At 42.5% G+C, this 23993-nt stretch overlaps 1 protein-coding gene across 1 annotated transcript in view; it reads right to left on the reverse strand.

Moving 5' to 3' along the window:
* The window catches only part of LOC124153105 (Ig-like and fibronectin type-III domain-containing protein 1), a 91801-nt gene that overhangs the window by 34123 nt on the left and 33685 nt on the right, over positions 1 to 23993 (reverse strand). The window contains exons 3-20 of the mRNA XM_048392706.1: positions 20530 to 20633; positions 17685 to 17781; positions 17023 to 17151; positions 16473 to 16520; positions 15493 to 15624; positions 14573 to 14725; positions 13817 to 13968; positions 11639 to 11780; positions 10550 to 10585; positions 9914 to 10048; positions 8674 to 8826; positions 8158 to 8312; positions 7063 to 7195; positions 6745 to 6792; positions 6153 to 6296; positions 2461 to 2619; positions 1393 to 1538; positions 232 to 367 (exon numbers count right to left, since the gene is read on the reverse strand). Coding sequence (XP_048248663.1) covers positions 232 to 367; positions 1393 to 1538; positions 2461 to 2619; positions 6153 to 6296; positions 6745 to 6792; positions 7063 to 7195; positions 8158 to 8312; positions 8674 to 8826; positions 9914 to 10048; positions 10550 to 10585; positions 11639 to 11780; positions 13817 to 13968; positions 14573 to 14725; positions 15493 to 15624; positions 16473 to 16520; positions 17023 to 17151; positions 17685 to 17781; positions 20530 to 20633 — 2202 coding nt within the window. The remainder of the gene's footprint in view (positions 1 to 231; positions 368 to 1392; positions 1539 to 2460; positions 2620 to 6152; positions 6297 to 6744; positions 6793 to 7062; positions 7196 to 8157; positions 8313 to 8673; positions 8827 to 9913; positions 10049 to 10549; positions 10586 to 11638; positions 11781 to 13816; positions 13969 to 14572; positions 14726 to 15492; positions 15625 to 16472; positions 16521 to 17022; positions 17152 to 17684; positions 17782 to 20529; positions 20634 to 23993) is intronic.

Consider the following 23993-nt stretch of genomic DNA (forward strand, 5'->3'; position numbering starts at 1 on the left):
CAAAGAAGGAGGTGCAATCCCTGCTCTCAAGACTATTTTACTATCTAAATTTGGCTCCCTGGACCTTCTCACTGGAATCATCAAGGGCGGGTCCAGATGAGGATGCCCCCTTTGTTTTCAGACACCTTACGGTAGTATTCCCTCTGCAGTCAAACACCATTGTGTTGAACTTTGATGGGTCAAACTTACGGTTGACTTGAAGTAATAGCTTAGTTCCTGTGTTTTCCTTACCTCCAGTGTCGGTGTACACGCTGACCCTGTTGCTGGGGGGGCTGGTGCCGTTGTCATTTACGGAGATAATCTCAATTGTGTACATGGTGCCAGGGTCGAGGTTTTGCAGGATATATGAAGTGGATGTAACATTTTCCTGAAAGGGAAAGTTTTTACTTTATGTCACATGGAAAGAGCAACACACAATGACCTCTACGATTTGCTTTAAAGAGATGTGTCAACCTTGAACAAAAACATGGAGACACTTCCATGAGCTGAGTTACCCCCGAACACTAACACAGAGACACTTCCATGAGCTGAGTTACCCCCGAACACTAACACAGAGACACTTCCATGAGCTGAGTTACCCCCGAACACTAACACAGAGACACTTCCATAAGCTGAGTTAACCCCAAACACTAACACAGAGACACTTCCATGAGCCGAGTTAACCCCAAACACTAACACGGAGACACTTCCATGAGCTGAGTTTACCTTGAACACTAACTCGAGGACACTCCCATGAGCTGAGTTAACCTTAAACACTAACACAGAGACACTTACATGAGCTGAGTTAACCTTGAACACTAACTCGAAGACACTCCCATGAGCTGAGTTAACCTTAAACACTAACTTGGAGACACTTACATGAGCTGAGTTAACCTTGAACACTAACTCGGAGACACTTCCATGAGCTGAGTTAACCCCAAAACACTAACTTGGAGACACTTCCATAAGCTGAGTTTACCTTGAACACTAACAAGGAGACACTTCCATGAGCTGAGTTAACCTTGAACACTAACTCGGAGAAACTTCCATGAGCTGAGTTAACCTTGAACACTAACTTGGAGACACTTCCATGAGCTGAGTTAACCCCAAAACACTAACACGGAGACACTTCCATAAGCTGAGTTTACCTTGAACACTAACATGGAGACACTTCCATGAGCCGAGTTACCCCCAAACACTAACACGGAGACACTTCCATGAGCCGAGTTACCCCCAAACACTAACACGGAGACACTTCCATGAGCTGAGTTAACCCCAAACACTAACTCGGAGACACTTACATGAGCTGAGTTAACCCCAAACACTAACACAGAGACACTTACATGAGCTGAGTTAACCTTGAACACTAACTCGGAGACACTTCCATGAGCTGAGTTAACCCTGAACACTTACCCTGGTCCAAGTGAGGAGGTCTGGTGTGTAGGCAACGGTGTAGTAGTCCACACTGGGTCCAGTTTGCGCCCTCTCCCAAGCCACAATCACCGTGTTTTTGGTTTTGTTGACAACTTCCACCTTGACGGGATGCTTGGGTAGGTACACTGCAACATCAGGAATCAGATGGCACAGTCAACCAGGACAAAACAAGGCCAGTTTGTCTTTCTGCACATCAAATAGTGTCTAATGATTGAAATTAGGCTGCCATCCTATAGCTAAAATATTGCTGAGCGTTAAGCAACAAAACAATTCATTAGTCTAAACACAAACAAATCCACGGGTAGATCAGGGTTTCTAGAGTCCATGATGCATTGTCTGACTGTTCATCAGCCATTAAGGACGTCTGTCCCCAATGACTCCTGTATCTTACTTCAAGCAAAGCCAGGCTCCTGGGTCCGTTCTCAAGGCCAGATTGGCAGAACAATGCCCTGCATGCACATGTTATGTGTTGGCATATTGTAAGCTTAAAGAGGTTATTTGAAATTGGGTTTGAGGTTGCGTCCAAGATTATTGCACTTATATACGACATGCGTGTGTGTGTCCGTGGCTGCTTGTACTACTCTGGACTGATGCCGATTTATCTCACTGAGATACCCCACTCAGACACAGTATACTGACTTCGAGCCGACCAGTCCTTGTTTTAGCCCCTTAATGCCAAGTGCCAGACAGGGTAACAAGTATACCATCTTTTAATGTCTTTTGGGATGACGTGGCCAGGGATCGAACCCTGGACATTCCGCTCTCCGGGGTATGCTCTACCACTAGACCACGGAGGCGGTCGTAAGCAAATTGTTAGATGCAAATAACATGGGAAGTGTTATGTTCTCAGGGTATGTTATTTGAAGTTGTTTTTGTTGTTGAGAGCAGCAATATTCCAGATACATTATGAAGTTAGTTTTGAATTTTTAACCTTTTTCTTGTTTTTTTGTTTGAAGTTATTTGAGATATTTGATAAAGCTAAAATTAGTGTCAGGGTCACTGCCAAAAATGAGGCCCCATTTCCTTTCTGATTAAGCAGCTACTCACACACTCCCTCTGTGTAACACTGGATGATGAGGTCCATCTGGGCGAGACACGTCACGTGGCTGAAGTCCAGTGGGGGTGAGGAGTCTGTGTAGTTACAGAACATGTGACACACGTCACTCACATAACGCTGCTTACAACAGTTCACATGATCCCGACCATCTGGAGCAGACAAAGACAAACTTCATAAACAGTCCTTAAACAAGACGTAAGCCTTTGTGAAAAAGGCTGAAAAATACTAACAGCTCTGTAGCTCACTTAAACTTTGGCATCAGTAATGAGTGAGTGAGTTTGGTTTTACGCCGCTTTTAGCAATATTCCAGCAATATCACGGCGGGGGACACCAGAAATGGGCTTCACACATTGTACCTCTATCGGGATCCGAACCCGGGTCTTCGGCGTGACGAATGAACGCTTTCACCACTAGGCTACCCGACCGCCCCTTGGCATCAGTAAGAATAAACAGTTCGCCATTCATGTCGCTATTGCTTTGGTCAAGCATACAAAGTTATAGACTCAATTGTTTCAAAGGAGGTATATCTGTAATAACGGGTAGGTTGATTGGTTCAGTGGCAATAAGAAGTGTGTGAGTGAGTGAGTTTTGCACTGCTTTTAGCTATATTCCAGCTACATCACAGCGATTTTCACCAAGAATTAGCTTCAGATGTGTTGTTGAATAGAACCCAGATCTTTGGCATAGTGAGCCTACCCCATCACTCCTGACAATCAAGTGTTATATCAAGGATGAAACAACAAGGATATAACAGGGATGAAACAACAAGGATATAACAACAAGGATGTATCAAGGACTAAACAAGGATATAACAAGGATGAAACAACAAGGATATAACAAGGATTAAGCAACAGTAACAATAATTGAGGGAGGTGCAATCGTGTGTGTGTGTGTGTCTGTCTGCTTGTACTAGTTCGGACTAATGCCAAGTTTATAGTGCTAGCCCAAAGCGATATCAGGCCACGTTTTGACACGAATACCCTGCTCAGACACAGCATACTGACTCCGAGCTGACCAGTCCTTGTTCTATCCCCTTAATGTCTAGTGCCAGGCAGGGCAACAACAAGTCACATCTTTTGAAGTGTTTTGGTATGACGCAGCCGGGGATCGAACCCCTGACCTTCAGCACTATAGGCAGACGCTCTACCACAAGACCACAGACGATCAGCTTTCCCAGTTAATTCAGTTTTTACACACAAAACACACAAATATGTATTTGGCAATTGTCAGGCTGTTTAAGTCACCAGCAGCAATCCGTGCTGCCCAAGTATAATGACACACAATCTGCTGAGTCACACTTATAAACCTCTAGTTACTTCATCCTATTGTTCTACCCTGCCTTCATAGCCTCTCAGCAGTGATTATCTCCAGAAAGTCTCTCTGTCCCGGGGGTGTTCTATAGTAAGTCTCTCTGTCCTGGGGATGTTCTATAGTAAGTCCCTCTGTCCTGGGGATGTTCTATAGTAAGTCTCTCTGTCCTGGGGATGTTCTATAGTAAGTCCCTCTGTCCCAGGGATGTTCTATACTAAGTCCCTCTGTCCTGGGGATGTTCTATAGTAAGTCTCTCTGTCCTGGGGATGTTCTACAGTAAGTCCCTCTGTCCGGGGGATGTTCTACAGTAAGTCCCTCTGTCCGGGGGATGTCCTATAGTAAGTCTCTCTGTCCTGGGGATGTCCTATAGTAAGTCCCTCTGTCCTGGGGATGTTCTATAGTAAGTCTCTCTGTCCTGGGGATGTCCTATAGTAAGTCCCTCTGTCCGGGGGATGTCCTATAGTAAGTCCCTCTGTCCTGGGGATGTTCTACAGTAAGTCCCTCTGTCCAGGGGATGTTCTACAGAAAGTCTCTCTGTCCTGGGGATGTTCTATAGAAAGTCACTCTGTCCTGGGGATATTCTATAGTAAGTCTCTCTGTCCCGGGGATGTTCTATAGTAAGTCCCTCTGTCCGGGGGATGTTCTATAGTAAGTCTCTCTGTCCTGGGGATCTTCTATAGTAAGTCTCTCTGTCCCGGGGGTGTTCTATAGTAAGTCACTCTGTCCTGGGGATGTTCTATAGTAAGTCTCTCTGTCCTGGGGATGTTCTATAGTAAGTCTCTCTGTCCCGGGGGTGTTCTATAGTAAGTCTCTCTGTCCTGGGGATGTTCTATAGTAAGTCCCTCTGTCCTGGGGATGTTCTATAGTAAGTCTCTCTGTCCCGGGGATGTTCTACAGAAAGTCCCTCTGTCCTGGGGATGTTCTACAGTAAGTCCCTCTGTCCTGGGGATGTTCTATAGTAAGTCTCTCTGTCCTGGGGATGTTCTATAGTAAGTCTCTCTGTCCTGGGGATGTTCTACAGTAAGTCTCTCTGTCCCGGGGATGTTCTACAGAAAGTCCCTCTGTCCTGGGGATCATCTAAAGAATTTCCTTTGCTAGAGGTCTATTTTACACTTGATCACAATCGAAATGGGGAAATGTGAAATCAAATGACAAATGTCTCCCCTAAATATTTCAGTGGATTGACCTTCCACTGATAAACCAATGTGTGAAGGCAGCTGTGATGTTGCTAGAATAAGTCCCCAGAAGTAAAGGTAGTGAGATGAAATGGGGTTTAACGTCGCGTCCAAGATTATTGCACTTATATAGCGACGTGCATGAACATGTATGTGTGTGTGTGGCTGCTTGTACTAGTCCAGACTGATGCCGATTTATAGTGCTAGTACACTGAGATACCATGCCACAGTTTAACATGAATACCCCACTCAGACACAGTATACTGACTCCGAGCCGACCAGTCCTTGTTTTAGCCCCTTAATGCCAAGCGCCAGACAGGGTAAAAACTTTTAACGTCTTTTGGTACGATGCGGTAGGGATCGAACCCCTGACCTTCCGCTCTCCGGGCGGACGCTCTACCATTAGACCACGGAGGAGATCCCAGTAGTAAAAGATGGTTTTGAAGAAGAGGACTAAAATTGACACCGAGGTGTTAACTGTGGACGTAAACCTGGGGAAGCAGGAAATGGGGCATGCCTTCAGCCCTCCCCAATTTCTCTCTTCTCCAGGCTTACATTCTCAGTCAAGACCTCGGTGTCAACCTTAGTCCTCTTCTTCATAACCATCCTTTACTACTGGGGACTTGTTCTAGCAACATCACAGCGGCCTTCACACATTGTACCCATGTTGGGAATCAAACCCAAGCATGGGTGTGTTTAACCACAATGTTACGCCATCACCCCTGCTATCCTGGAATTCCAATGCATAGTTTCTTAGGCACCACACACGTCTTGTTGATGAGGAGGACAAATTATTCCACCAGAAGCATACAGTAAACGACAAAATGTGAATCTCCACATTTTGTGAATAAAATGTTTCGAACCTGTTTTCCAACAGGAAACTAAATGTCAAGAGTTGATTACAAAATGTTTGGTATTGCAACTTCAGCGTATTGTAGCATCTACCCACAGAACCCTGTAGGTACTAAACCTACCTGAGGCACAGGTAAGAATGGACTTCAGCGTATTGTAGCATCTACCCACAGAACCCTGTAAGTACTTAACCTACCTGAGGCACAGGTAAGAATGGACTTCAGCGTATTGTAGCATCTACCCCCAGAACCCTGTAAGTACTTGACCTACCTGAGGCACAGGTAAGAATGGACTTCAGCATATTGTAGCATCTACCCCCAGAACCCTGCAGGTACTTAACCTACCTGAGGCACAGGTAAGAATGGACTTCAGAGACCCAACACATGCGATCGATTTGTCTATCTGCCCATAGAAGTCAAGGATAGATCTTGTGTCGTAGGTACAAGCAGGCTGGCAGCTGGACTGGACGTTGTTGTCGATGCAGCAGGCTGACATGATGAAAGTTCACGTTGTTTAAAGATATAATTCAAGGAATTTATTACAATGTGATCATATCACTAGGAGTACATTTCTGAAAAGATATTGGATGTGGCCCACATGTCAGGTGAACAAGTTTTATATCGCTTATAGCAACAAAAAGTTTCAAATTGTCTTCCTAACAACAAAAAATTTACATATTCTGTTTTTTTAATCATTAACAGTAAATCAGGTCCTATCTTTTAATCATGACCATTTTATTAGACTGCTCATATTATTTAATCCTAAACAGTTTCATACGATTTTCTTCTTCTAACCTTTACACAATTCATAATAACTGACTGTAAAAATGCATTGAATTTTCATATTTTCATGATTTCTTCCAAAATTACAATGACAGGTTTAAATTTTGTGGAAGTTTGATTGGATGATTGAATGTTAAATAATTGATATTGTTACCAGAAAAATTGTGTATTGTTGCTACACTTGTATCAGGTGGCGGGATAACTGAAAGAAAAACACAAAGTGAGTGAGAGCATGACCTCCTTACGGACACATTAATTAATAGTTTAATACATGATAATTTTCTGAAAGAAAACAGGCAGGGCTAAGAAGTGTGAAAACAATTCAGCAGGCTAAAGGTTAAATAGTTTTTGTTCGTATTAATCACTAACTCATGTTTACAAAAAATGTATAAACGTAAGTACAAAAAGAGGCCTGAGGATAGCTGGAGATATGTCTACATACTGGTACAAGACACATGTTTCCTGATCTTACCTGAGTAAGTGAAGAAAACAACAGTCTCTGATGGGAGACTGCTGTCAGTTTCGCCAACAGCGATGACACGGGCCGCATATTCTGTGTTTGCCTTAAGGTTGGTCAATTTCACCACCATCTGCATGACCTCCTCCTGGAAAGTGAGTGAGTGAGTGAGTGAGTGAGTAAGGAGCTTTTATGCCACTTCGAGCAATATTCCAGCAAACTCATCGCATAGGACTCCAGAAATGGGCTTCACACATTGTACCCATGTTGGGAATCGTACCCGCGTCTTTGGCGTGATGAGTGAACACTTTAACCACTAGGCTACCCCACTTCCTTCCCTCCTCTGCGAAGACATCATGGTCAATGGGCTTCACACATTGTACCCATGTTGGGAATCGTCCCCGGGTCTTTGGCATGATGAGTGAACACTTTAACCACTAGGCTACCCCACTTCCCTCCCTCCTCTCTGTGGAGACATCATGGTCAATACAGACCCATCTCTGTCTTACAGATAATGAAACAATGGGCTTCGTACCCGGGTCTTTGGCATGATGAGTGAACACTTTAACCACTAGGCTACCCCACTTCCCTCCCTCCTCTCTGTGGAGACATCATGGTCAATACAGACCCATCTCTGTCTTACAGAAAATGAAACAAAATCACTTTCATATTTATATTCAATATAAGGCCAAAGTGATATTTAATTAACTTTTCATCCATTCTTTTCAAAATGAGATAAGAAGCATTTGATTATTTAAATTACACTTAGCAAGAAACTGATCATGTCATTTCAGATAAGCAATCTTATTATACCTGTCAATGGATCAGTGTTCACTCTTATTTCATTCTCAGCTCCCTGGGGAGTATACAACACAAGCTGCCTATGAGGCACTAGAAGGTTAACAGCCACATTGCAAGGCACCCACTCACTGCTGGGTGGACAGAGGCATATTTCGAACAAAGTCACTTGCATGACCGAATGACCAAAGTCTCACCAAATGACCAAAGTCTCACTGAAAGACCAAAGTCTCACCATGTGACCCAAGTCTCACCATGTGACCAAAGTCTCATCATGTGACCAAAGTCTCACCAAATTACCAAAAGTCTCACCGTATGACCAAAGTCCGCTTCAACTCCAATTTCTTTCGTCTGGACGAGGTAATTCTTGACAACGGCCGACCCTAAAGGGGCAGACCACTCTATTTCAGCAGTGGAACTTGTCACAGACTTCAAAGCCACGAAGCGGGGAGCACTTGGCAAGTTACCTACAGCAAAGTACATATTATGATTGGTATTTTGCTTCGTAATCAATACTTGATGCATGTTGCTACGGATCAACTTGACCAAGTTTAATTATTATGACGTGTGCATTTCCCTGAATTCGCTGAGGATGAGGGGCAGGGGTGATGGGCAGGGGTGAGGGGTGGGGGACAGGGGTGGGGTACAGGGATGGATGAGAGGGGTGGGGATGAGGGGTTGAGGTACTTACTGTATCCCTGCTGTACGCAGGCATTTATGATGTGCATATGAAGGACACAATGGGTGTGGTTCCAGGAGAGGGGTGGGGGACAGGGGTGGGGTGAGGGGTGGGAGAGAGGGGTGGGGATGAGGGGTTGAGGTACTTACTGTATCCCTGCTGTACACAGGCATTTATGATGTGCATATGAAGGACACAATGGGTGTGGTTCCAGGAGAGGGGTGGGGGCGACCCACTGCAGAGTCCAAGACACACATCTGGGACTTTGTTACTCATACAACACGGGGTGTGGTTACGTCCTCCTGAAACAGAAACAATGTAACACTCATTTTGTCTTGCATTGAAATGTTACTTTGGTGAAGTTGGTTTCAGTTCTCAATGACCAAGTGCACAATTCTATGGTCCAATGAACCAATAGATAATGTGCTATGTCAGATAGAGAGTCAATATATGTTATATCAGACCTTGCTGCTTAACAAAAGATGACATCAGACCTACCGGCCAGAGAATGGACGATGTCATCAGACCTACCTTCAAGACAATGGATGATGTCATCAGACCTACTTGCCAGACAATGATAGATGACATCAGACCTACCTGCCAGACAATGGAAGATGACATCAGACCTACCTGCTAGACAATGGAAGATGGCATCAGACCTACCTGCCAGACAATGGAAGATGACATCAGACCTACCTGCTAGACAATGGAAGATGACATCAGACCTACCTGCCAGAAAATGGAAGATGACATCAGACCTACTTGCCAGACAATGGAAGATGACATCAGACCTACCTGCCAGACAATGGAAGATGACATCAGACCTACCTGCCAGACAATGGAAGATGGCATCAGACCTACCTGCCAGACAATGGAAGATGACATCAGACCTACCTGCCAGACAATGGAAGATGGCATCAGACCTACCTGCCAGACAATGGAAGATGGCATCAGACCTACCTGCCAGACAATGGAAGATGACATCAGACCTACCTGCTAGATTGTGGAAGATGACATCAGACCTACCTGCCAGAAAATGGAAGATGACATCAGACCTACCTGCCAGACAATGGAAGATGACATCAGACCTACCTGCCAGACAATGGAAGATGACATCAGACCTACCTGCCAGACAATGGAAGATGGCATCAGACCTACCTGCCAGACAATGGAAGATGACATCAGACCTACTTGCCAGACAATGGAAGATGGCATCAGACCTACCTGCCAGACAATGGAAGATGGCATCAGACCTACCTGCCAGACAATGGAAGATGACATCAGACCTACCTGCCAGAAAATGGAAGATGACATCAGACCTACCTGCCAGACAATGGAAGATGACATCAGACCTACCTGCCAGACAATGGAAGATGACATCAGACCTACCTGCCAGACAATGGAAGATGTTGTCAAGCTGGGAGTAACACTGGGAGAGCGAGTCTGGGTTGAGCATGCGCCAGGTGGAAGACTGACAGAGTTTGACCTGACAGTACGTCGAGACACCGCGATTCTGGCAACAGGCTGGAACAAAGCTACCCCATCACTAACAACAACATGGATTTCATGCTATTTCAAACCAGTTGGTCAAAGGCCACATTTTAATAAAAAAATTGTTGCAGGAATTTTTGCTATAACAGTGAATTTCCTGTGGCAGTGTCTTGATACAAGCTTGCTTATATAACAATCAAACCTGTGCAGGGACAGTTTACATGTCAGGTGTACGGCAATCCGCAGATTCTGGAGGTTATGAGATATTCCTACTGAAACCAGACTGCTATGAATATTCAGTTGTTCAGATATTGTAAATCTTTGACGTTATTATTTACATGATCAATGGCTGCTTTATTAATGCCATCCAGTGATCATTCTAAGTAAACAGCTGCAACTGTTTGTACATCCTACAGAGTCTAATTTTCAAGAAATATACTGTAATAATATTGTCCCTGTTAATTAATAAACCATCAAACGTAACTCTTGTATATGGGCCTTGAACACTATAAACCACTTTGACTATATGCTTACCATTGATATCAGCCGACTGATTGGTGGTGGGTGTACCTGTCAACAGGGGACAAAATGGATGACATCAGTTCCTTTGATGAGCTGAGAATGTTTGTTGAGATATTATTTGTATTTTGCTAGTAGTGTCACAACACAAGATCACGGCAATGAGATTGCATCATAATGTTTTGCAGACCATTGTGATGTCATTGGTTACCATGACAGCACTCACAATGGACATCACTAATCTCTCTGAAACTGGTTAGCTGTACTTTCTCTTCTGACACTGGTCATTACTGTTTATAAACTGAAAAAGTTGATCAATAGAATCTCATCCTTGTGCCTTAGGACACAAAAAATATCAACAATCTAGGGCTGGGACGGGTAACTCGGGTACTCGGGTACTCGGGTCGGTGGGTAGTGGGAAGGACCCGGATACCACCAGGACTACCCGGACCCATGGTTTGTCATGTGATATATTGTTTAATGACAAAAATGATCTAGAACTATATTTGTTCCACTACAAGTCACTAATGTTCGCATTTCTTTCTGACGTTGCACCCATTCCTTCTGACTTTTATATGTCAATAAAGATAAAACTTCAGTCAACTTCAGTGTATGCATGACCAGATCATGTTATACGTGTATCTAAATACATTTTGTCCAGTGCTACGGTCAACTATTCCCAATCGGACATTTTGTACCTATTTGTTGAGATCTGCAGTGGTTATCCGGGTAGGGTCAGGTAATAGGGGGGTGGGTACCTGGGTAGTAAATTTGGACTCGTCCCAGCCCAACAACAATCATCACCAAAGGTTTAGCATTACTCGACAAGCCTCAGAGTCTTCAACTGTTGTTGACTTGTGTTGATATATTTGAAATGGGTGAGATTCTCCATGCATCAATGGGCTTCACAATGTAAACCATTCTTGAAGGCAGAGATACTCACATGCAGTGATCAGCACTATGTTTTTCTGAAATCTAGTTTTAACGGGGAGTGTAAAACGAAAAAATAAATAAACTAACGTCCACAGTATCATTACCAGTTTGACCAGTACAGACAGTAAGAATGACAGTCATCCTTCATGAGCATCTTGACACGAGACTCACCCATGCTGGTCGTGGTCACATGTCTCTCGGAGGGCTGACTGGACCCGTACTGACCAATGGCTGTCACATAGATCACATACTCCTTGTCCCCCTCCAGGCCCATCAGGGTGTACTGGGTGGCGTTAGCAGAAATCAACCCAGACTGAAATAACAACAACAATAATAGTGAGTGAGTTGGGTTTAACGCCGCTTTTAACAGTATTCCAATTATATCGCGGCGTGTCAGCTTAATGTGGGAGGAAAGCTCGAAGTGATGCAGGTCTCAGACGTTTACCACTTCGGTGAAACCCACAAGCACGGGTATGGTGCTGACAAACTTAGAAATATAATTGGGGCGAACCGGGATTCGAACCCACAATCATAGGTTTCTGGCGTGCCCAAGGGACGCAACTCTGCACAGCGAATCGTGGCGCCTTAGACGACTGGGCCAACCGTGCCCCCACACTAATAATAATAGTGATAATCATCATGATGATGACAACAACAACACTGAACCACCACGAAACATGCAAATTTCATAAATATGAAATGTAGTGTAGCCATTTTGATATTATTTGATATGTTATGTCTTCTAAAGATGACATTAGGTCATAACATAACAAACATGGTTTGTGATTTGAGTTGAAATGTTTGGCACCAGGGCATGCTGTACAGGCCTATTGAATGCATGACATTGGTCCGGTGAAGATATGGGTGAGAATAGATCTTCAGCAACCCATTCTTGCCGTAAGAGGCGCCTATATGCTTGTCGTAAGAGGCGCCTATATGCTTGTCGTAAGAGGCGCCTCTATGCTTGTCGTAAGAGGCGCCTCTATGCTTGTCGTAAGAGGCGACTAATAGGATAGAGTGGTCAGGCTCGCAGACTTCGATAATGCATGTCATTGTATCCCTACTGCGTGGCTCGATGTCCATGATTTCAATTACTGCCGTCATATAGCTGGAATATTGCTGAATGCTGTGTTAATCAACAAACAAACAAAAAACAAAGAGCATGACATTGCTTAGAAGTTGAAGGATGACAAAGTAGACACAATTTATGGATAACAACAGTATTAAAGAAGTATTACAGAAATTGTTATCCATAAATTGTGTCTACTTTGTCACATGGAGAAAGGTTTCAGCACCACAAACAACACCAAAGATTGGCCACACGGTGGATATCCTGGAGTGATCACATGTTGCCAACATACAGACAACTGCATCAGTAACATCTGCAGAACAGGTCCAAACTGCAGGCAAAACAGACCAATGGCAGCTATCAGGCCCATCAATGATGATAATGTGTTCCCTGCAATTGCGCTCTTCAATATAGAGCTATCTCTGTCATAGCGCGCGGTAAAGCCGGGCTCCCAAAATTTACTAACATTTTTAACTAACTCAAATTTTCCAATGACACGATGTTTTCCCCCATCTCAGAAAACATTATCAGCTGATCACCCCAATCGCTTAACATGAAATACCAGTCAACAAATCCAAACTGAAGTATGCAAAAAATGTGTTCATTGTTATCTGGACTAATGTTTGCAATATATTTAATTCATTTTATTCAAAATTTCAATCAATAATTATGATAATGTTTAAAATAACTTTGGCGAAATCCAATGCGAAGTGATCGGTAGATCACACAACTCCTGCTACCTGCTAGTTGCACATACTGCTGGTCAGCTCAGTTAGCTGTCCTCAGAATTATTGTAATTTGGGGTTAATAATGGGGTTTAACGTCGCGTCCATTAACGTCATGTCCAAGATTATTGCACTTATATAGTGACGTGCATGCACGTGTGTGTGTGTGTGGCTGCTTGTACTAGACCAGACTGATGCTGATTTATGGTGCTAGCTCACTGAGATACCATGCCGCAGTTTAACATGAATACCCCACTCAGTCACAGTATACTGACTCCAAGCCGACCAGTCCTTGTTTAAGCCCCTTAATGACGAGCGCCAGACAGGGTAACAACAAATACCATCTTTTAACGTCTTTTGGTATGACGCGGCCGGGGATCAAACTCCGGACCTTCCGCTCTCCGAGCGGAGGCTCTACCACTAGACCACGGAGGCAGTCTAATTATTGTAATGATAAACAACCTGATTATGACCAAATTCTTTTGCTGCCAAGTTCTGGATGTAACGAAGCAGATGGAAAGTATCTCTAAACAGACTACTAAATCGTCTACTTACTGACATATAAACCTCTGACGACGTCAGCTTGTAGGACACCCTGTAGTTTGTCACAACAGAAGGGTTTTTAGTGGTAGGATGCCAGTTGACCAGAATGATGTTGATAGGAAGTGACAGCACAGAGACCTCTGTTGGTGGACCAGGCAGCAAAACTAAGGGGAGAATACACAGTCTGAATAACTGAAACTTAGTAACCATTCATTTAGTTTTCGCAACTAGTGAGTGAAAGAAAGAGAGTCAGGCTACGACAGTTAAACATGGCTGAGGTTGTAAACACTCTATGGAGACAAGTGTCACCCATTGTGACTTCTGATAAACAGACTTGTTTACATGAAACTGATTATCCTTTTCTAAATGTTGTGTGTCATTTAGGGCTTATTAGTGTCGTTGGTCTGTGAAAACTTTACAACAACAAAAAAACAACCTAGCATTCATAATACATTTCTGTCAAGTGCTAATCTCAAAATATGCATACAAAGATCACTGTCTGTGTGATAGCACTAGCATAAAGCAAGCCATCTTGAGTTAATTAAAGTCATAACTGGAGTAATCTTGAAAATTATCTAAACATTTCAAAACATTCAATTGGCTAGTGTAGAGGCCATTTTGAATCTACGATGGATGGATTGAGATTTAATACCGCTTTCAGCAATATTCTCGCAATATCATCACAGGGAACACAAAGATAGGGGGGAGTTAACACATTCACCATCGAGCTACCCTACCGATATGGAGCACACAACCTATAGGCCTGACCTTGTCCTTCTTCAAAGCAAGAGATGATATCGGTGGTCATGTTGAGGCACACCAGGTGGCTGACAGTGAGTGGAGGGGGGTTGTTCATGCAGAAGTCAGTGCAGATGTCAGGGATGAGGCGACGGTGACAGCAGCTGGCATGGTTCCGCGAATCTGAATGAAAAAAAGAAATACAACTTTAGATGCATGTTTTGAAGGAGAAAGTAGCAAACAATAAGCAGATAAACCCCTTAATAATGTCTTTCTATGTCAGTCTGTGTAGACTAGTGGCTCTTACCCACACACTGTTGTGTGTCTGTTTGTTTGTTTGTTTGTTTGTTGTTTAAAGCCACACTGGGCAATATTCCAGCTATATGGTAGCAGTCTGTAAATAATGGAGTCTGGACCACACAGTCCAGTGATTGACATCATGAGCATCGATTCATGCAATTGGGATATGATGACATTCATTAAACAAGTCAGCGAACCTGACACCCGATCCTGTTAGTCGCCTCTTATGACAATCATAGTCACCTTTTACAGCAAGCATGGGTCTGTTGTGTGTCTGACCTCCTGATCCAATCGGTCACCTCATATAGCCAGCATAGGTTGTTGTGGACCAACACAGGGACCTTCTTTATAAACCACCAATACACATTGGTTCTGGGAAACCCCCTCCTCAGTCAAATGAATACACCTCTTGGTGAATTTACCTTGATTAAATATATACTACTCAATGCACGTTTACCCGATTATTTCATATTACTAAAGTCTATCAAGACATGACAGTTGAACAACAGTAACATGAAAGAATCAGGTGTCCTTCAACTTCTTTTGAGTAGTATAGAATTAAGTTTTAAACAATTCAGGACTTCTGTGACAAGTCTATCACTTTTCAAAACTCAGTGAAGTACATTAGATCAGCAAATACAGCATCTTACCGGAGAAGCAGTGTAGCAGCTTGTTTAGGTCAAGGGGACACGCCTGGAGTGGGTTCAACGAGGCCTGACTGACAACGCCAGGTGTGCAGGCGGGCAGGCAGGACGCGGACACGTTCTGTTGGACACAACAATCTGTAACAGACAAAACACACGACTCCATTATCATGATCCTCATTTCTAACCTCATCATCATGCCTCACATGTGGGGTGCATCCAAGAAGTCAACGTCTGAGTGCGTGGGGGCGGTGGGATAGCCTAGTGGTTAAAGCATTCGCTTGTCACGCCAAGACCCGGGTTTGATTCCCCACACGGGTACAATGTGTAAAGCCTATTTCTGATGTGCCCAGCCATGATATTGCTGGAATATTGCTAAATGCGGCTTAAAACCATACTGAGTGAGTGAGTGAGTGAGTGAGTGAGTGAGTGAGTGAGTGAGTGAGTGAGTGAGTGAGTGAGTGAGTGAGTGAGTGAGTGAGTGAGTGAGTGAGGCAACTCTTCAAAGCTAATTGTGGCAACTTAGACGACATTGGACAATGGAGCCAGACCTTGGTTTGATTTGTTGGTTAAAAGCGACTTCATCGCCAAGCAGATGCAAAGGTGATGCACAAAGTGCACAAGATGTGAAGCATCGCGACATACTCCAACATCCACATCATGTGAATGTAAGTGAACACGTTTCGATAACACCACGGCCTGTTTATTCATAATGTGTGGAAACCATGTTTTTTTTTCATAATCATAAATTATTCACTTTGTTCAACTTGTACAGGGGGCGGTGGGGTAGCCTAGTGGTCAAAGCATTCCCTCGTCACGCCGAAGACCCGGGTTCGATTCCCTACATGGGAACAATGTGTGAAGCCCAATTCTGGTGTCCCCCCGCCATGATATTGCTGGTATATAGCTAAAAGTGGCCAAAAGAAACCATACCCACTACTCAACATGTACAGAAAGCATACACTTTAGAAATTTCCTATTGTTACCTGTGAAGTTTGCTGGCTCTGGAGTGATTTTTGGCAGGTAAGGTGCACCTGTAAATGATGCACACAAATGATTGATATAACCACAACATACTGTTGACCTGTACAATAAGGATATACTTTTCTTACACCATGGTTAGCAATAAATGTGTACAAATAACTCAAGTCTAATTTCACTTTGAGAAACACCCTGACAGATCTCATTTCCACACTAATATATCCAGTGAAACAAATCTTTGAAACTTGAAAAACCTTGTAAAACCCTGACGGAGCACCAATAATCACACATCTAACTGATAACACTTTACAAGAAACTACTGTGCCTAAATGCCTGGAGGAAAAATAGCATGAGAGTGACATAAATTTGATAAAAGAAAATAGTAACTGAAATTGTCCTGGGAGTAGTTGTACAAAACAACCCTAGCGCTACAGCTGTTGTAAGGCTATGTTAAAGTGTCAGAGTTACGATCTCCTTAGCGCTAAGATGGCCTTGTACACCGGCATGCAGGTGGATAAGATAATGGATAGAACAGCTCCTGGGATGCAACCTTACCTTGCACTTGAAGTTTCTGAATCACTGCCACCTTACTGGTTGTCCCACTCACGTAACACCGATATTGGCCGGCGTCTGTTATCTTCAAATCTGTTATCTGGAGATTCAACTGCCGAGCTGCTGAATTGTCTGGAAATATTAACACTCAGTTTCTGTTTTGTACTGACACCATTCAGAGGCTTTGTGTCTCTCATTGAAAAAGAAAACTGGATGAAGCTCTAATTCAAATATACGAATACTGGTACAGTTAGAGAAATATACGCAACTAAACCCTTTCAATAATCATGAGAAATCTTTGATAACAGCAGAGTCCTTTTTATGAATCTGACTACAGTCAAGTCTCATTAATCCAACAATAGACACTAATGATGGGAACCGAATAAATCAGTGCTATGTCGACCCACTAATCCGACGGTCTTGCACTCGGACTCCGACACACGTAATTTGCAATGAATTAGTCTTGTTAATCCGACACAGTGATCAGCATACTCCGTGGTCAACTGCACGTGAGTACACAGAACTGTGTTTTGATGCGAGACAAGTCGGCTAGTAGCTGCATATTACAACAGCTGCAGAGATAAACTCGCTTTACAATAAATTAATGCTTTAAATACACAAAACAGGATTAATCACGAGGTTCTCAGAATCTGTGCTCATCTTACCAATAGGAGATAAAAACCCGTATTTCCCTTGCATTGTAACCAGGACAGTCCTTCCTTGAGATATTTGAGTATTGTGTTCCACAAATAACCAGTTAATCTGAAATAAAATATTGCAAGATGTCAGGTAACAAAATGTCTTGTAACAAAATGAGTGCGTGAGTTGGGTTTAACGCCGCTTTTAAAAGTATTCCAGTTATATCATGGCATGTCAGCTAATAGTGAGAGGAATGCCAGAAGGTCCCTAACGTTTACCACTTCGGTGAAACCCACCAGCACAGGTATGGTGCTGACAAACCTAGAAACATAATCGGGGTGAACCTGTAACAAAATGAACATACATAGTAGTAATACCCAGACAGTCCACAGTAGCAACCTCAGTGGCGCTAGTACAGTTACTGAGTGAATAACACCATCAGTAATAGTACAGTTACACCTTGACAGCCTGGTGTCCGAGCTACCAGGACAACCAGTTACCATTTCAATGGAATAAGCAATGGTTTTTGCTGGATGCAAACGACCGTGTCCTATACTTATAAAATTTAAAGAAGGGAGTGCAAATAATAAATACTGCAAGTGCACTTGGATATGGGCAGCCATTCGGTGAAAAAATACAAAGTTGAAAAAAAGGACAAAAGTACGCAATTAAGGTCAAATATATGAATAAAGAACTAAATGTTACTAAAGGTCAAAATACAATATTAATAGTCAAATGTTACGAAAAGACGTCATAAGAAAAGAAAGAACAATGTGTACGGAAGAATGTCAGTGAGCACGAAAGGACGTTTTCAATAAAGAACGTCTGTGAGCACGAAAGGATGTTGACAATAAAGAACGCCAGATGGCTGCAATTTGTAAAACATTCCGAGTATAATCGGCTTGTTCCGACCTGTATAGTACATGATAACTGCATGCCGAGGTGCACAATGTATTACGTCATTCCTCGTGCACTCACCGTCTGACGTCACACATATATATACATGTATTTATAATGTATAATGTACACATTGTGTATAAACATGTCTTTGTCACCGCTTAAGGGCCTTTTCATAAATACAGTATACTGTGTAATCCAACATCTGCCTAAAATTGGTACATGTATTTTGTATACAACCTTCAAAAAACACTCACTTAACGCTAAACTAGGATTCATCTACAGTGATCCAATAACTGTTCATGCTTGGTGCAACATGAGGGTTCTATGATGCAGAGTTTTGTTTCAGACGCACATTTTCATCTGAAAAGTGAACGTTGTGCGAGAGTTTGTTATATTTAACAGCTTTTCGGAAACTGTGTGCGAACAAAAAGCTGCCTAATATCTGAACAGCAAATATATATACCAAATGGATTTGTATGCATATGTATAACTTACACATTCGTTTGGAAAAATAGTTCGCCATAAATAAAGAAAATCGAGTTTCATCTATGACCCCAGTGTTCGTTTTCAAACCATATTTATTTCGCTTGTTTACATCCACATTTATATGTGTGACGTCAGACGGTGAGTGCACGAGGAATGATGTAATACATTGTGCACCTCGGCATGCAGTTATCATATACACAGCGGAACAAGCCGATTAAACTCGGAATGTTTTACAAATTGCAGCGCCATCTGGCATTCTTTATTGTCAACGTCCTTTCGTGCTCACTGACGTTCTTTATTGAAAACGTCCTTTCGTGCTCACTGGCGTTCTTTATTGAAAACGTCCTTTCGTGCTCAATGACGTTTTTTCGTACACATTGTTCTTTCTTTTCTTATAACGTCTTTTCGTAACATTTGACTATTAATATTGTATTTTGACCTTTAGTAGTAACATTTAGTTCTTTATTCGTCATATTTGACCTTAATTGTGTACTTTTGTCCTTTTTTTTCAACTTTGTATTTTTTGACCGAATGGCTGCCCATACTTGGAGGCAAAAGAGCAAGTATAATAGAAAGATTAAAACTATTTAAATTGAAACATGATTGTCAGTTTTATTTATCAGATATTTCTGATTTGATAAGAAATTTGTCTTTACTCCATCACTAAGTTTTAATTCAGCAGATGTCCATTCAGGAGTTATGCCGCCTGCCGAGAATTATGGGATGTGAGGGTCGAGCACATGTGCATGACCTGAAAACGCATGAACCACTGTGTAGTTCTTTCAAGAATACAGTTTGTTGAATGGAGACAACAGCTTTGTTTATATGGCATGATGTCAGAAGCGGACTGTCAACGGTAAGTATTGCAAAATTTCTCCCACAACTTTAATTTCACGAAGCCCGGTAGAATGGCCTCGCTGGCAACAGTGGTTTTCTCGATTTCGTATCGCCACGAAACTGAACAAGGTGTCTGAGGATCTCCAAACCCTGTCATTTGTGTATGCCATGGGTGAGGAACCAGACACAATTCTGACCTCTTCTACATGGCGAGATGATGAGGACAAGAATTACGAAAATCTTGTCCTAAAGTTTGATGCAATATCATTCACGAGCGTGCCAAATTCTATCAATGCTTCCAGAAACAGGAGGAATCTGCGGAGTATTTTAGGAACCAGCTGGAACCAGCTGAACAGTGATTTCGGAGACAACAAAGAAGAGGCAGTCAGAGACAGAATAAGGAAGTGTCAGAGAAAATGCAGCTGAAACCTAAACTAACACTTGAAGATGCAAAACAAATGGATAGACAGCTTGAATTGATCGAATCACAGTTTGAGGACCAGGACACCAGAGGGAAAGACTTGGAGGAGCTAAGAAGTCGCTCTAAGCCAACAAATCACACACAATAAGCATGGTTACAGCTGGCAGCTTGTTTCACTGAGGAGGCCAAACTAATGTAACTATATATACTCTTATTAAAGTACATACCGTGGCTTCTCCCAAGTCTTGGACTTGACACTTCAGAATGGCAGTCCCTCCGACAGTTCCTGTCACGGTCCCTGGTGGAGTCAGCATGGTTGGAACCCCGGATACTGGGAACAGATGGTATCACATCAAAACATCATTTCCCTTCTCAGACTGCTTTCTACATTTCACCAATCAATACGCTGACTTTGTCATAATTCATTTAGATAAAACATTTCATATGTGAGTAAGTGAATGAGTGAGTGAGTGAGTGAGTGAGTGAGTGAGTGAGTGAGTGAGTGAGTGAGTGAGTGAGTGAGAGTGAGTGAGTGAGTGAGTATGGTTTTTACGCTGCTTTTCGCAATATTCCAGCAATATCACAGCGGGGGCTGCCTGAAAACTGCTTCACACATTGTACCCATGTGGGGAATCGAACCCGGGTCTTCAGCGTGACGTGTGAACTCTTTAACTACTAGGCTTCATCGATAAATAAGGTGTAAAGCCACACACAATCACTCACTCACTCATTCACTCACTCTAAGCCCCATTTTCTGTTACATAAGCAAGAAACTGCATCTGTCCTGTCCTTTTCTGCCTAAGTATGGGTCACTTGGAAGGACAACAGATTGGTGAAGGAGTTGGTCAGGTAATGGTTATTGGAGCCAGGGGCTCAATATGGGGACACGTGATGATTAAGTTAGACAATAAGCCTGACAACTGGGCTACCTGTCATCGGTGTCATTACCATAAGATGAAATATCCTGTCAGCTACATAGATGTGGAAATTATCAAAATACAAATATACTTTATAGTATTAACTGCAAGAAGGGTTGTGACAATATCAGTCTGTTATATGTGTTTGTTTGTTTGTTTATTGTTTAATGCCGCACTCAGCAATATTACAGCTATTGACGGAGGTCTGCAAATTATCGAGTCTGGACAATCAAGTGATTGACATCATGAGCATCAATCCAAGCAATTGGGATACGATGACATGCATTAACCAAGTCAGCGAGTCTGACCACCTGATCCCGATAGTCACCTCTTACGACAAACATAGTCGCCTTTTACGGCAAGCATGGTTTGCTGAAGACCTATTCTACCCCGGATCTTCACGGGTATTGTTACATGTGTATCAGGTTGACACTTTTGTGGTTAAGTTGAAGGTCTCTTAATATTCTGTGACTGCATCTGTGGTCTAGTGAATAGTGTCTGCCTGGAGTCAGCAGACGGTCAGTGGTCTAGTGAATAGTGTCTGCCTGGAGTCAGCAGACGGTCAGTGGTCTAGTGAATAGTGTCTGCCTGGAGAGCAGAAGGTCAGTGGCTCGATCCCCAGTCGCACCAAACCAAAACATGGAGAAAGATGGTGCTCGGCATTAGAGATATAAAACAAGGACAAGTAGGCTCTGAGTCAGTACACTGCATCTGAGTGGAGTCTATAAGCGAGGTGAACTCATTTCATCTAACCTATCGTGGTAAAATCAATGTAAGAACTCAAAGGTGTTGTATTTCCCAGAATCCTAACTAAGGAGTTGTCTGTACATGAGATCTTATGATATTCATGATCTAACCTTGAATGCTTTGTTAGGTATCACAATAACTGAACAGTACATGGCTTGGCTTATCAGTGATCTGTAACAAGCAGTTGCTGTGACACACAACATGCACAAGGGTCAACGTGGTAAACATGAGTGTTTTTGGAATAACAAAGCGAAGCACTATCCTATTTCAACCTTGGAAGTCACACAGTGCCAAGCACAGAAGAAAAAAAATGACTTGAAAAGAGTTGGCATACAGCCAAATATTTTGGTCCCATTTCTGTATTGGAAAACGAATGCATTCTGCAGTAGACATTCAACTATTTCAACAAGAACTTCCTGTGTCTCTTGCTTACATAATTATACAGATGTACTGGTGTTATTGTGCGTGAGTGAGTGAGTGAGTGAGTGAGTGAGTGAGTGAGTGAGTGAGGCAACTCTTCAAAGCTATTTGTGGCAACTTAGACGACATTTTGGTCCCATTTCCGCTTTGGAAAACGAATGCAGTAGACATTCAACTATTTCAACAAGAACTTCTTGAGTCTCTTGCTTACATAATTATACAGACGTACTGGTGTTATTGTGAGTGATTGAGTGAGTGAGTGAGTGAGTGAGTGTGTTTTTTACACTGCTTTTCGCAATATTCCAGCAATATCACGGCGAGGAACAGCAGAAATGGGCTTAACACATTGTACCAATGTCGGGATTCGAACCCGGGTCTTCGGCATGTCACAAGCGATTGCTTTAACTACGAGGCTACCCAACCGCCCCAGTGTTATTAGGATATATCTTTATATGCCGTCTCAGGATTATCAGGATTATGAAAGTGCACTGATAATTTTCAATCAATGATACAGACACTTTTGACCTTTGACAAGACATTTGATGTATACTACTCAAAAGACGTAAAAGAACACTCGGTTATTTCATGTTACTGTAGTTAATCTGTCATGGCATCAGGCGTTCTTTAACTTCGTATCGAGTAGTACATTTCTGGTGTCCCCCGCCTTAATATTCAGTACTGCTAAAAGCGGAAAAAAAAACCAACTCGCTCACTCACTGCTGACATACAATGATAAGAGCTCCATATAAAATTTACAAACCAAATCACCATAACTGAATGAATGCTGGTTGCTTGCGTACAAATATGCATAAAGAAACTTGATAACTTAATAGTGTAACAAAACTGTACACAAATACCCAATGCAGCTTGTTCTTGTTCAGCCTGCATGCACAACAGATTTTTTCTCACTGACTGAATGCAGACATAACCTATGTACATGAACCCTATGCAGTGAATAATGCATTGATGTGCAACATCACACAACCTGGGACTGAGTCTTACAAAACCCCACTAGACTGGACCCAAGACACAAATAATATATCGAACACCAAAGAAAACAATCAATCCCATATGTAAATAGTGACATTTAAGTACACAATGGCTCAAAAATATAATCTGGAGCCCTGAATGATCATAATGATATAACCATGATAACCATTTCAGAACAGCGACCTTGACCGGAAGCTAGAGCTGTCACACAAATGTTTGGTGATGAAAATATTGACAGAAAGTCTAACCACAAACCATTAAATATGTTCTACCTATGCATGACCTTCGTATTTGCCCCCCGCGTTGAGTCATAAGAGTTCCCTATGCCCTGTAGAAGAAGCTGTGAGAGGGTATTTTCTTTAACGTCAGTCAAAGAAAATTTTCAAACTCTTCAGGCCATGGTCAACATGGAGAAATCAAAGTCAATAATCAAAACTTGGCAAAAACATAACTCCACAACAGCCATTCAAACAAGTTTATTTTATTTTTTAAATAAAGACCAAGGTCACAGGTAGATATTGTAAAGACTGTCTCCAGTGGCAGTCGTATTGAAATGAACTGAGGTCTCACAGTAGGTGGGGACAAGAATTTCACCTTTCAGCTCCACTGGCTTCAGA

The sequence above is a fragment of the Haliotis rufescens genome, unplaced genomic scaffold, assembly GCF_023055435.1.
Source record: "Haliotis rufescens isolate VD_foot unplaced genomic scaffold, xgHalRufe1.0.p SCAF_11, whole genome shotgun sequence".
Taxonomy (NCBI): Eukaryota; Metazoa; Mollusca; class Gastropoda; order Lepetellida; family Haliotidae; genus Haliotis; species Haliotis rufescens.